General features: G+C 41.2%; 3 protein-coding genes across 8 annotated transcripts in view; 1 reads left to right on the top strand and 2 right to left on the bottom strand.

The window, feature by feature from the left end:
* The window catches only part of si:dkey-246g23.2 (solute carrier family 66 member 2), a 54,281-nt gene extending 49,857 nt beyond the window's left edge, over positions 1 to 4,424 (bottom strand). The window contains exons 1-2 of one of the 4 annotated variants that reach the window (XM_037106211.1): positions 4,103 to 4,424; positions 3,933 to 4,012 (exon numbers count right to left, since the gene is read on the bottom strand). The gene's annotated coding sequence lies outside the window, so the exon portion shown is untranslated. Of the gene's footprint in view, positions 1 to 3,147; positions 3,285 to 3,381; positions 3,517 to 3,932; positions 4,013 to 4,102 lie in introns of those variants that run through there. The other 3 variants (XM_037106210.1, XM_037106212.1, XM_037106213.1) reach the window with 3 other exon arrangements.
* On the top strand, positions 3,587 to 6,323 carry hsbp1b (heat shock factor binding protein 1b). Its single transcript, XM_037106214.1, has 4 exons — positions 3,587 to 3,769; positions 5,182 to 5,248; positions 5,429 to 5,555; positions 5,817 to 6,323. The coding sequence occupies exons 1-3, from the start codon at positions 3,725 to 3,727 to the stop codon at positions 5,548 to 5,550; spliced, it is 234 nt and encodes a 77-aa protein (XP_036962109.1). The 5' UTR covers positions 3,587 to 3,724; the 3' UTR covers positions 5,551 to 5,555; positions 5,817 to 6,323.
* Positions 6,324 to 6,648: 325 nt separating this feature from the next.
* The window catches only part of zgc:173742 (DNA topoisomerase I, mitochondrial), a 32,240-nt gene continuing 24,723 nt past the window's right edge, over positions 6,649 to 14,165 (bottom strand). For all 3 annotated transcript variants that reach the window (XM_037106207.1, XM_037106206.1, XM_037106208.1), the window contains exons 15-20: positions 14,057 to 14,125; positions 10,208 to 10,322; positions 9,523 to 9,650; positions 9,220 to 9,320; positions 8,229 to 8,378; positions 6,649 to 7,028 (exon numbers count right to left, since the gene is read on the bottom strand). In XM_037106207.1, the coding sequence (XP_036962102.1) occupies positions 6,926 to 7,028; positions 8,229 to 8,378; positions 9,220 to 9,320; positions 9,523 to 9,650; positions 10,208 to 10,322; positions 14,057 to 14,125 (666 nt within the window). In that variant the 3' untranslated portion in view covers positions 6,649 to 6,925. The remainder of the gene's footprint in view (positions 7,029 to 8,228; positions 8,379 to 9,219; positions 9,321 to 9,522; positions 9,651 to 10,207; positions 10,323 to 14,056; positions 14,126 to 14,165) is intronic.

Below are 14,165 nucleotides of genomic sequence, written 5' to 3'. Positions count from 1 at the left end.
GAGTTCAGCAGAGTTATCAGTGGTGGATGTTGTGTGGTAACTTGACGCCAATAACACAGCCCGAAATTAATATTCCCCAAAGAGGCCAACAGCAATAAAACTTATGAAGCTTGTTGCATACAAATGCCTCAGTTATGAACGGAGTAGCTTGTTTTAAAAACCTGTGACTGCAAAATAATTTCAACTAAATACCTTTTAGAGAAAATATAATCTATATATTCGTAAAGCATCTTTTATGTATGTATTTCCTTTTCCGACATTTTGTTAAGGTTTCTATTCTTTGGCAAATCAGTCAGAAAATAGAATTTCACTTAATGACTGACTGAGCCTTGGCAATGCTACAAGACTTTCAAAGTCGTCAGATCGCTGTACTGTCCGTAGTTCACAACTTCCTGTCTTGTAACCAGGAGTTGAGGGGTAGTTGTTGTTGCACACTATGTGACTGACCATCGACACGTACCACAAGATCACACACGATACATGAAACAGGAACAGTGCAGTCCAGGTTGTTAGTGCACTGATTTGCAGGAAGAAAAAAAAGTCTGGGTGAGAGGGTGGATAAGGATGCAGTGGCAGCAGGGATTATTTTTTAACGAAATGTATAACTGCCTGCTTGTTTTGTGGTTCAGTAAGGATGATGTGGATGACAAATACTGAAAAGCTTGTGTGCATGAATTCTGATACTATAAGGCATTGTTGTGCATGCTCAATACAAATGCAGGATAAGACTGATTCATAGAGCTACTGTAGATGAGCAGAGGAGAGAGGGAGAAAGGAGAGGTCCTCACTGGCTATAGGCTCCACAAATCTTCTAGACAACATGAACTTAAATCCTGCAGTTTGAACTGTGCAAATGCAATGCGTGCGTTACTTGTACATGAACAGTCATAAGCATGCTGTCAAGGGCAGAGGTGGCTGCACCTGAAAATAAGGGTTGTGTCAACAGAACTAGTGCAACAGGTGAACACACATGCATACCATATGCGCTGCTATGTACAAACACTGACTCTCAACTAAGGTTCTCTCATGACTTGATGACGATCTTTATAAATATTCACGTTACTGTTGAGGGGGTGAAAACATCAATTTCTTAAGGACCAAATCTGTTAGAAAATTATTATTTCTCTGGAGATCACTGCAGGGCAAAAAGATTGGTTCATTACATTTCAGATAATGTGCATTTTGATAAACAACTCCTCTGAAAAGGAAGTGGCATGTGGACATGTTTGATGTAAGAGCCAGCATGTTGCAAATAGTGAGAAGTACAGAAAATTTGTGTGGCGCGATTCTTATGTGACTGCATGATTCTTCTTGCGGCTGTGTAATAATAATAGTGTCACTTTGCAGAATGAACAGAGGGCAAGCATAAAAACAAAATCATGCAGTATGCTCCCACACATACTTGGCAGTCAGTGTCAGCTGACAAGTCACTCAGTGTAGCTTAGAGAGCCGGTCAACACACTAAGAAGTACTTAAGTGAAAAATCGCCAACAGGTTCTCTGGTAGTAACTTTTTATCACACTGATGGTATGATTGCTTATAATAGGCTATTTCAACACAACAGATGCAGCTTCACTCGGAGCACCGAGAGTCATCCAGAAGATGAACGGGATCTGATTACTCATTAGGCATCTGTTATTTCACACAACTCAGCTGTAAGTAAGGACATAAGGACTGTAGTAACCAGACCAGACCTCGCTGCTGGGAGAAATGGAGGCAGACGGTTAGATCTGGCAGAGGAAATCCAAATTCCAAGTTATCTACACCTCAGTCCATGTCTCCCCGTCATTTCCACAGAGCATTTTAAAAACGTGTGAATTACTACACCAAACACCAAACTGTACTGCAACCCTTGAACACAATCCATAAACGTCTTTTTACGGGTTTTCTGCGGTTAAACATTACTCTGGGCTTTAACAATCATAACTGTCTCCAGCTATTTCCTTCAGCCTGGTGGTGTGAGATCAGTGATGATATGCAACTAAAGCACATGTACTCAAAAACTATACTTAACTAAAATATAGAGGAACATGTCCTTTACACAAGCATTTCCATGTTCTGCTATGTATACTTTTACACTGTTTACTCAACTACATTAATTTAAAAACGTTAGATACTAGTTACTTTGCAGATTACATGCCTCATCAGAGCCAAAACAACATTTAGATGAACTGATTTTTATTGGCAGGCTAATCAAAAAGTAAAACAACACTGACTTCAACTATCTGAAACATGCTAACTGTTGGAATCTGATGATTGGCATGTATTACTGTACGTATTATTTTCTTTCACTTTTTAATAATTAGATTCATTTAAAAGGGCACTATGTAATAACATCCTCAGAACATTCTCTGATGCTAAAAGGTAGAAACTGAGAAGAGTCCTGCTAACACAAACAAAGAAAACAGTATGACATTGTTTTGTACTTTGAGGACAGTTTGATAATTCAATTTATTCAGTGAAGAAAATCAACTATAGTAATCAATAATCTTCCTCAAATCCAAATTGTACACCTTTAACACGTACTGACTTCCCCTTGAGTTGTGTGTGTATGGGTGACTTTCACTTTTGACAATGTAATACAATCTCACAACATCTTTACTTTGATACAAGGTGACTTTTGGTTACTTCCTACAACACTGGTGGTTAAACTCTCACACCGCAGTAGCCTATGTTGGTGTCCTGGGACACCTCTAGTAACAGAACAGGCTGTGTTATGTAAGCACAGCATAGCTTCCTGGGGCTGGGTCACTAACATGCCTCAACATACACACATCATTTTTGGGCTACTGGCAGCTTCAGTTCAGCACAGTCGCCTAGTCTACATGTCACAATGAAGCAGCTATTACACTCTGTGGTTACACTGGTATACATTCATATCAGTGTTCAGAGTGGGTTGAGCGTGTGTAATGTCGAATTCACCTCTTAATACAGTTCACTAGAGGGAAAAGCAGATGTATAGCAAGGAAGTGAGCGTCTTAGCCCTAAAAGAATCAATTAGCTTTAAAATGCCCGCTCACAAAACGCATGACCATCGGTCTGCTCGTGTATCTATGCTGATACAGATTGTTATGCCTGTTTTAGCGACAGAAGTTAAGACTGAACTTAACTGTGTGCACACTGTGGACAAGCTCCAACTTTACTCACCTTCCTCCACTTCCCTTCACTTTCACACACAACTGTGTTTCGGCGTCAAAACAAAGTAGCTTTCCCGCAGATGAAACTTTCTAATGTCAACTTAAAAGAGAGGAGAGGAAGAGTGCACGCGCAGCCAGGCACAGCGCGGCTACAGGCGCGCGCGCGCGCACACACACACACACACACACACACACACACACACACACACACACACACGCTGTTGTTCAGTGTTATCACACTCACCAATCTCCAGCAACGAACATGCAGGTCCTGCAGAGACTCAATGGGATGCAGCTTGATATTAAACTGCTCTGATTGAACGTCTCCTCTTGATGTTAACGCATAAAGAACAATATACACTGTACGTGCTGCGGCTCATTCAAAACTCAATGTTCCACTTTTCTCAGCACCGCCACGCAGATCTCGCGAGACTTCCTTTGTTGTGGAACAGCTGACTGTGCGCTGGGTTGGAGCGAGTGACTGCTATCTGTTTCGAACAGTTAGAAACCTGATAGCGAACAGAATCGTCAGACAGCTCTCTGAATTCTAGCAGTGTTCGGCCACTGATAATCATTCACAGCGCAACATGGCTGAGACGGACCCCAAGTCGGTGCAGGACCTTACCAATGTGGTGAGTCGTGATCGAAACGGCAAAGCTAGCGTTCGCTGCTAGCCTAGCTAGCGGCAGGCGTGCTAACCAGGCTAAGCTAGCAAGCAACGGTTTGCAAAAGTATAGCGCATCAGTAGCGTTTCGTGCTTTTTTCATTTTTTGCATTGTAACAACTTTCACATACGTTCAACGGGTTTACCGAGGCCAGGACGTCCTGACTTCATTTTAGCTCCATCACCTTATGTAACCAATGGCCAGTGTGTCCTGTAAATGACATCACCAAATCACAACCGAGTAACCCGCATCGCATTACATAAACATAAGTTTTGCTGCTGTCTAACGGTATTTATATACCTTGTGACGCTTGTTCTAGTGGCAGATGATTGTTGTTTCCATTGTCAGTTGACACCACATCGCATGAAGTGCAGTTTCATGGTATTCTACATTAGTAGAGCTTAGTTCATGTTTCTGAATGCGTTGTCACGGAGATGAGCAGTGTTCGTTTTTCTTACACCTGTCATTCATTCTATACAAATGTTTTTTTTTTGTTTTTTTTTTTTAAATTCAAACAGATCCCAGAGAGCCCAGCCTAACATTTTCCTCTCAGGGCTGTCCAGTTAAATGTGTTTCTATTTCTAGTTTTGATCAACTGTAAGTATATCATCCTGACTTTTAAGATGAAGGCGCCTCCTAACCACAGGGTTTTCACATCTGAGGTTTGCATTTGATGAGATGAACAACACTGATTATGAAACCGCTGTCAGTGATCCACATACAGACAGAAAATGCATACAGCTCAAACAATTTGTCAATTAATCAGTTGGCCAGTCGAAAGAAAATCAGTTGCCAACTGTTTCTATTGATTCATTCAGTCATTTTTAAAGCGAAACTTCAAGAAAACATGAGCTGGTTTAATCCTCTTAGGAAGGTCAGGACACACTGCTTTACTTTGTCATTCATGACAGTGAACAAAATGTCTTTGGATTTTACACTCAAGATGAGCTATTTAAGAGACATCACTTTGGGCTCTGGCCAGTTGTGATGAGGTTTTTGCACAGATGTCTGACTTTTTAAAACGATGACCCATTAAAATAACCTGTGGCTTAGTCGATAATGAATATAGTGGTGCAGAATAGTAAGAATTTCTGGTAGGTTTTACTAAATGCTTTTCATAGTGAATCATCTCCCATGTCTACTGAGCTTTTACATAGTTGTCAAGGAAACTAGATACTTCATACTACAAACACGGTGCAAAAGAGTTGGAGAGCAGATGTTTTTAAGTGGCAGAGGTATTTTTAGTCCTAAAAAGTCTACTCAGTGTTCTGCAGTATGTCATCCATTTCAAGTTACAGAGAAATAACTTTGATCAGTGGATTCATTTATTTGTTGCTTCACTGATGTAACTAACAGTGTTTGTGCTTTTTGCTCCACAGGTCCAGACTCTGCTGCAACAGATGCAGGACAAGTTCCAGACCATGTCAGACCAGATCATCGGCAGGAATATCCTTTTTCAGCTAGTTTTATTATGATAATAGATTTGTATCCTTCTCTCTTTTACATCCTCTGCTTTTCTTATATACGGTAATTTAAGTGCGGACTGACCAGAAGATTATTTTGAACATTTAAGAATAATTTTTGTTTGAGTTTATTGTTAATTATGTTTCTTAACTGGTGCTCCACTTGACGAGATGAGCACGCGAATTGATGACCTGGAGAAGAACATTGCCGATCTAATGACCCAGGCGGGTGTTGAAGAGATTGAAGCGGCACCGGAAAAAGCTAAAGAGGGTCAAGGCTCATAATGAAGGTATGAAGGAAATGGTGGAGTATATACCAGTGTACCCTAATTTTTACACCAAAAATCTTTGGATTATTGATGTCTTTTGCCACTTTTAGAAATAGGTCTTTCACTATCCGCTAAAATAGGTATTCAAGTCTTTTTATATCATCTCAATTGGTAAGATTGTATAAATGTGGAAAAATACATGCCTATTTGCTTAAGAGTAAATTAATCTGTTGTTGAACCACTTTATCACATCATGGGCCATTTGTTCCATCTCTCCTGCAGGTTCCTAAGTAACATGGCGTGAAGTCGGTCCTACATTCAGGAGCAGCGGACTTTTCCATTCTGAAAAATGACTTCTATTGATTTGGTGTGTTGTAGTGTGAAATGCTTTTTTATATATTGAATATTGTGATAAACGGTTACAGTTGTGTAATGACTTGAAAAGTTGAACGTTATTTGTAAGTTAGAATAGTGTGATGTGCCCTTCAGAACCTAAAATGCTCACGTGCAGGAATGCAACTAAATGGATTTTGTGCACCGAGCAGACGGTGCCAGCATATATCATAATAATCAATTCAATCCTGTGAGGTGATGGCTGATGGGGACAGTTCTCCCTCTAGCCTTTGCCAAGAAGTACAACTCAGCAGGCTAACAGGCCAGTACAACCGCCATCCCTCCCAACATGGGACACATCTGAAGCCTGAACTGTTTTACAAACAGCAGTGTTATTACCAAGCTGTGGGATGCATTCCAATTCTGATTTTCTTCTATTAAAGCTATTTAATACTATGCTGTTTGTCATATGTTACATTATAAATATTAGGCAAGGTGCTGAATTCTTTTCTAAAGATATTAACTGAGGTGCTCAGTGTTTTTCTGTATTTATTATTTCAAGCCAGAGTTGTATTTTATTATGCAAATTATCTAGACATCTCAATGTTGCATGTTTTTTGGTCTGTATCGGTTATGTTTTTTAAATTACATTTAGTACTACACTTGGAGGTCAAATAAGCTGTGAAATTTGGGAATTATCTTCTATAATGGTCAACAATTTCTTCTAATTGACATTAAGTTTGTATGGAATTTGAGGTTTTTGCAACAATGTCCACTCAAATTTTTTGTCACTTCACTGCAGAGTGGGAAAACTTTATTCAAATTAATGCAAACACAAGATTTACAAACAAAACAACCAACAGGCATCTTCATAATAAAGTGCCAAAATCATCAAATGGAAAAGAACAGCAGTAAACAAAACGTGTAACAATCAGTCCATCAATCACAAGTACATCAGTAGTCTACAAACATATTCTAAGTGCAATATTAAAGTACTGTATGTATAATAAAGTGAATGGTTCCTTAATTGCATCTTTTACAAGCTTATGAGACTGGGGTTAGAACTCAAAGTCTGCCTCTGTCATGTCGATGGCCCAGGCGAACTTGTCTCTTTGGCTCTTGTTGTAGATTTTGTCTACGGGTACCTCCATGTTCTTACACCTGAGCACAGGGGGAAGAGATTGTTACACTGCAAAATAAATAATCATTCAAGCCAACCAGTTAATCTCCTATTATCTCATAAAGGTCCAGTGTGTAGGATTTAGTGGGATCTATTAGTATCATTCATATCATTAGTGTAAAATGAGCCATTCATATCTGCAGAAGTAGCAGGTCCTCTTTAATGAATCTGCCAGTTTCTACAGATGCTCAGAAAGGACAAATCTAACACTGGCACTACAGAGGACCTGTCAGATTTGAAGGTCATTAGGCTGTCGTACATGCTTGGAAAGGAAGGGGTGAAGGGACAGGTATTCAGTTGGTTACTATTAGATTCACTAGAACCAGCATGGAGGCATCCAGATGGGGGATGTAAACACACTGCTAGAATACAAGCACTAGAGATAAACTAAATCCATTTAATGGGCTATGCATGTGTGAGAATTATTCAATGGACTTTTTACATACAGTTTTTAATTTGCAGATGAACAAACTACTGTCATGAATCAATACAAGCAATACAGACCCTTGCAGCTAAAATACATTACTTTTGCTTTGAGGCAAGAGGAAAACACTGTGGCAGGATAAATGACAGTCTTAAAAACAAATGGCAACATGTCCACATTATAAATTATTTTGTAGATTTCACTGAAAACTTGTCTGTGTTAAAGCAGACATGTTTTATCCAAAGTCACCTTGTGTTCTGCATTATTGACAATGTCAGCTAAAACTTGCTGTTTGGAATAAACTGTTAAAACAAATTATTATACTACAGACATTCCTTACATCTCTGGTCAAAGTCATAGAAAGCAAAAGGAATCTAACGGTGTGTAAACAGACTTTGTTATTATACTGTGAATGTAATAGCACTTTTCTGAAGTTTTTTTCAGAAACACTGGTAATTTGGTAGATGGGTTGTTGATCAGAGACACTGAGCTCAGCTTGCATCAGATTGTAACTTAGGTTACTAATATGATTTACACAGAACCAGAAGTCAGGCAAGCTTCAAATTAAGCCCAAATCTAGTAGGCTGACTCAATAATCTTTGTGATACAAGCCCCAGGTGGGGATGCTCCAAGTAGTTCTATTTGAAACCCAACTTTGTCTGTGTGCTCGCACTTAGTGTCTGCCTTAATCCATGCATCTGCCTGCCAAGGAACAAGTCTTTTTACCACAGCATCGAAAGTGTCAGTATTCACTCACCAGGCCACGCTTATACGTGGGTCCAAGTAGTTGAGCTTGGAGGTACCCAGTGCAATCTGTTTGTTTTCTTCTCTGTCAGTCGCCTGCACCTCCATCTTTAGCAGCTGCTCCTCACAACGCTTCACTGCTGCCTTCTTCCGCTCCACCAGCCTGACAGAAAATAGACACAAAGGCAGGTGAAATAGAGTTAAGACACCTCTGGTAGATATGTGGCAGGAACCGTTGAATGTGTATTCTTCTCACAGTGGGCAGGCAAAAAGAAGTGTGTTTCCCTCAGTATTAAGTGTTATACAAAGACATTTGTTGTAAATAAGAAGCTGTGCAAAAATTCTTATCCAATGCATCAAAAAAATATGTGAACAATTAAACAATTTCAGGGCTCAGGGGAATAGATGGGCTCCATATACCACTGCTGGATTTTTTTTCCTGGCTTGAATTCCACAAATGGCTGGCATTTTTCACTGAAAACTCTCAGCTGATATCCAGCAGAGCCAATTGTTCCTTTTCTAGTTGCCCCTAAACACTACATAATGTTCTCCCGACATCTAAATATCCAGTGAATTGTGAATACAAAGCGTGCACATACAAAAGCAGAAGTCCATTGTGGACGTTATCCTGCACTGCACTAACAGTGTTCCTATTTGTTTTTTGGCTCCAGGCATAAACACAAAAGTTTAACTGCAGGGAAGTTCATTTGTGTGAGCTAACAGCAGGGCCACCACGAAAGCTAATGTAATTTCAAGTTCAAGATCTTACACTTCCTATAGCATTCACCCGCAGCTCATTACTCACTGTGAAGCAATTATCTCGATTGTTTGGAGGCACTTGAACCTGCAGGGTACCTTTCTGTTGGTACTTATGTGTGCTGTGCACCTTGCAATTTAGTATCCGCTGAACAGGTGCTTGTATTTTAAGATTTTTGTCACTCATTGTTATTTGCTTTAATATCCACAGCTTGCCTTTTTTTTTTTTTTTTAATCTTAAGACTTACGTCTGTAGCTTGGGGTCAGAGCTGCCTTTGGTCTTAGCCTCCTTCTTGGCCTGTTTCAGCTCTGTCTTTGCTAGCGCCAGCTGCTCCTTTCGAGCATCAATCTGGGTTGGGCACATAAGGACGCGGGCATGTTTTTAATATATAGATCACTGTTGGCTTCAAAATTCCAAAATGCAAGGGCCGGCAGGATAACATGAATGGTCTCTTTTAATTAAGTCTTGTGACACAACATTATCATCCCTACTAATGCATTCTGAGGGAAATGTTAATGTATGGAATGACAAGGTGTTGAGGTGCTCTTACCTTGGCCTGAAGGTTAGCCATAGACTGATCAAAAGTCTTTGGCGGCGCCCGCTGGTGGTTACACAGAATAGCGACTGCTCTGTTAGCCCTGTTGTAGGACAGCAGTTTCTCTGCCACACTGTCCGCCTCTTTAGGGGGTGATATAACAGTCATTTGTATTTAAACAGGAAAATCATGCTGAGAACACACGTGACCAGACTTATGCATAGACATTTAAAAGATAAGTCATTCTTGTGTTCCTCGTGTCATTCACACACAGTTTTAACACACACACTATGGCCACATGACAATCAGCAGATTTGCTCTCAGTTGGCAATCCACAGATGAGAAGTGTGACACTTCTATCTCTGAATGGAAACTGTGGCTGAGGCAGCAGCCAATAGGACCCAGATAAGAGCAAAGCAGCACTGGGTAAAGTGATAATGCACACACCTGTCATGGCAGAAAAAGCTGGCTGATGCCAGGGTATCTTTAATCAAGCAAGCTAAAAATAAAATAAAAGTCTTATCATCGGACCGCAGGACACAAGCATCCAGGTAATAAGGCCGCGATAAGTGCCAGACTGATACAAGGCTACAGTATTAAAGCCACTGGCACAGCAGCTGAGGAGAGTGTGAGCCAGCGCTCTAAAATGCTGTTTATGTCATGTCAGACTGCTTTATAGAACAGCACATGTGTGACTTACTGTTTGTGAGCTCTTTGAGCTGCTGCTGTAAAGTGATGGAGGCATTGTATGTCCTGAAGACCTTCGCAGTCAGACCTGGCATGAGAGAACTCAGGTGCTTGTTCAGCATGCTTGTCTGCAATAAGGAATGGGAAGGCGAGGGACAAAGAGGAACAGTCAGAGAGCAACACAATCACATCAACAAATCCATCGTCATCTCAAAGCCATTACACAAACTCTGCCACTAGGTGACACTGTGGCATTGTACCACCACAGTGTCTTCAGCGCCTGCAATATACCATAACAAATAAAACACAAACTACCAGCTCTGCCTTCATTATCATCATCATCCATTAGAGCAAGGAGATTAAAAAAGATCACAGTACAATTCCCCCTCTGACATTTCTGCAGGTATTATAACAAGTTAGCGCTGTCAAAGCCAGTGCTTAGATATCCATTAGTTCTTGTCAAATGGCTGCTGCAGCTTCACCACAACAGCATGGGAACAAAACAGAGTATGGGCACACACCACTGTTGTGAAAGCAAAACAAACAGCACACTCACTGCACACACACTGATATGAGGTGCAAACATGTGGACTTGAGAGGTGGATAACACATGGGTTTCTAAACATGGGGGGGGAGGGGGCACAAAACGTCCATAGAAGTTCGCTGGTGAGCTCACAGCCAAAGGAGGACTAATTGGGACGATTCTGATGAAGATTACAATAATTAGGTGGTTGGATTAATCAGAGCGGGGTCAGAACCCTGTCTGGGGCCACCGACTTGTAGGAATATATGTGTGTGTCTCACACTGCAGGAGCTTTATTGAGACAGGATGAGGAAGGGTTAGCAGGTACATATGCATGTGCATGCGGGTACACAAGTCCACGTGCACACACAGTTGCTGTCGTGCTTGCCTTGCTAATGAGCTAACAAACACTGTCCTTGCAATGCTAATGGAGGCCTCTGAGGAGCAGGTAGTATAGCTCTCACACCTCGCTTAGCATGATGTTATTGTGTGTGCACAAATCTGTGTATGGCATTATAACAACTCGCTTTTACAGCAGCTGTGATTTCCTACCCAGAATACAGCTTGGTTTACACTGGACTTTCTCAGTAACACAATGTAAGAAAGGTTGGTGGTGATGGTAAATAATGCCTGGGAGACAAATACTGACTGTTGCAATTGTGAACTTGCTAAATGATGACCTAGTTTTCATTCTTCTTCAATTCATTCTTGGTGGGGTCCAATTTGTGTGTGTCTGCATCAGTTATATATAAAAGCAGCTCATAGGGAACATAGTACACTGCAGATAGTAATTTATTATATTTGAATATGAAATCCCAGTGAGGTTACAATTAACCTGAAACTGCAGACAGTGTGTGTACTGTAGCTCTAATGATGTGGACTCTGGAGAGGAGGCTTCCAGACAAGCCTGACAAATGGCTGCTTTTTCAGCTCAGCCACTGACATGGTGTGTGTGTTGAGCAGTTTGGAATCCAATATATAGGTCTCTCTCTCTCTCTCTCTCTCTCTCTCTCTCTCTCTCTCTCTCTCTCTCTCTCTCTCTCTCTCTCTCTCTCTCTCTCTCTCTCTCTCTCTCTCTCTCTCTCTCTCTCTCTCTCTCTCTCTCTCTCTCTCTCTCTCTCTCTCTCTCTCTCTCTCTCTCTCTCTCTCTCTCTCTCATCATTTATAAATAACTCCATTTCAAGTCTGAATAAAGAAACTGCTGTCTGATAACAGCCTTTTTGTGTGAACAACTGACCTCCACACAATTAATGTCTTTGATGAGCAGAAGTGTGCACCTTTATCTCAGCTAGTACAACTTCCGTGCCTCCTCTTTCTCTTTGATGCATGAATTAAATTACTGCAGTAGCTTTGCACTCTATGTGTCAGACACACGTGCTCATTCGTTAGCTACAGACTAGTTTCTTTAGAACCAACCTATAGTTCTGAAAATATTCATTTCAAAAAAAGTTTGCCAACCTAATGAAGGAGTCTGTCATATAAACCAAACAGCTAACAACATGCTCACCATTCAAGGTAGCGCATCTCACAGGCTGATAATTAAATACAAGTAGGAGTTTACAGACTATGCTGTTTGTTGATTTTCCAGCCTTGCCTGAACTATGACGTTTTAAGCTTAAGTTCCAACGTCGCTCCCTTGCATTGAATTGTGAAGAATATAAGAAAAACGTTGCTTATGTTAGGTATCACAGTGAGAGACAGATCAGCCGAATGATCAAGAGAAGTACCCAGTATTTTGAAAATGTACACCTCAAGACCCATGTCTGATTTTATGAACTAGACAAGACACAAGCTGTGTGTAAATCTGCCTCACAACAATCACTAACTACATTAGCAGTTTTCGCCTGAAGCTATCATCTCCAATCCTAAAGAATTCTGCCAGCCCAGTGCTGTTAACTTTGCTTTCCGACTCAGAGAGAGGTGCATGCAGCAGATTCATGTTTGTGAGGGAGGCGGGACACTAAGCTGAATGAAAGGCACTTGCTCTCCTCCATCCACATCCTACCTACCATCATCCACCTTCTCCCTCCTAACCTCCCCTCAACTGGACCAGCTGTCACTTTCCTACCACTCCGTCGACTGCCTGCATCACCCCCCCAACACACATACACACACTTTCTCTCTCCGCCCTCTCAGTGGCCTGGCCTTTCTGTGTGTCAATCAGTCTGCCCACAGCAGCCATTACCATTCCACCTCCAACACACTCTGACATTTTCTGACACACTAGAGGGCAGAGAGCACAGGCACCGCACTCCTTTCAATTGCTCCATCTCTACATCCCGTCCTGGATCTTCTTATTCCTGCCTGTCAATCTTTATGCACCAACACGTGGGTTGGCTTTTAAACCTTCTTAGTGCTTTCTTATCTGCATCTCTTTCTCCTCCGTTTCATTAAAGCCCTCTCCTCTAGTTACCATTCATCTGTTGCATACGTTCACACCTACAACCCTCCTCTGTGAAAGTGTATCGCAAGATGATACATTTCTGAGCAATGACAGCACTTAACCCAAGGTCACACAAGGCTGTGAGCGGCTCCTGCAGTTGCCTGGTTTTCACTACATGAAACCTCTTCATTGCGTGAGTCTGGATATTTATCCCCGACAAGGACAACATGTTAGCCCGGAGCATAGGCTAAAATAGACAATAACGCTGTTGATCTTGTTTTATAAAGACTGAGTGCAGGATGACAAGCCCTGCGTCTCCCTGTGATGGACTAACCATGTGTACAGCTGCTGCATTCTGTGTGGCCTTGGTGCCTGCAGCCAGTCTGCTTTTGGTTGAGAGGACGCCAGATTTTTATGTGTGGAAATTCATCCGCCCAGCATGTTCACTTTCAATTTCCACTCGTGCAGTTTCATTTTTATCTTGCAGCGTCCATCCCCTCTCTTTTGAAACTCCTTTTCAGCTTTCAGTCCCCCCCACTCCCAATATCCTCCCCCTTTCTCCTCACCTCCCGTTTCTTCACTTTACTCCTTTCATCTCTCCACACCAATGGCTCATCCTCATTCAATCTCATCTCTTACACCTAACAATTTAGTCCCTGCCTTTGCCTTACTGCTGCTTTTCGTCTCCAGAAAACATTAAAAAAATGTAATTCTATTTTGCTTTCACCTTCTATTTTCTTTGAATATTACTCACCTCGAGGGAGGTTCTCACATTTTACACAGTCTACGACAAATTCAGGTACTCTTGTACACAAAGTAAGCAACTATCTATTCAGAGCAGTTGTGGCAGTTTTGGCGCATTCTTTTTCCTTTCTTTTTTAACACCAAAAACATCACTGAAAACATTTGAAAACACTTAAGGAGCAAATCACTGAGGCAATTATTGAGACACTTACATTAAGGCGGTCGAAGAGTTCATCTCCAGGCTGCTTGTTCTCCAGGAACAGCTTGAGATTCTTAAAAACCTGAAAGATATACAGACAAATTTGTCACAACCAACATTAG

This window comes from Acanthopagrus latus, chromosome 8 (genome assembly GCF_904848185.1).
Source record: "Acanthopagrus latus isolate v.2019 chromosome 8, fAcaLat1.1, whole genome shotgun sequence".
NCBI classification, from domain to species: domain Eukaryota; kingdom Metazoa; phylum Chordata; class Actinopteri; order Spariformes; family Sparidae; genus Acanthopagrus; species Acanthopagrus latus.
The sequence above is the reverse complement of the archived record's forward strand: the minus strand, read 5'-3'. Positions and strand labels throughout refer to the sequence as shown.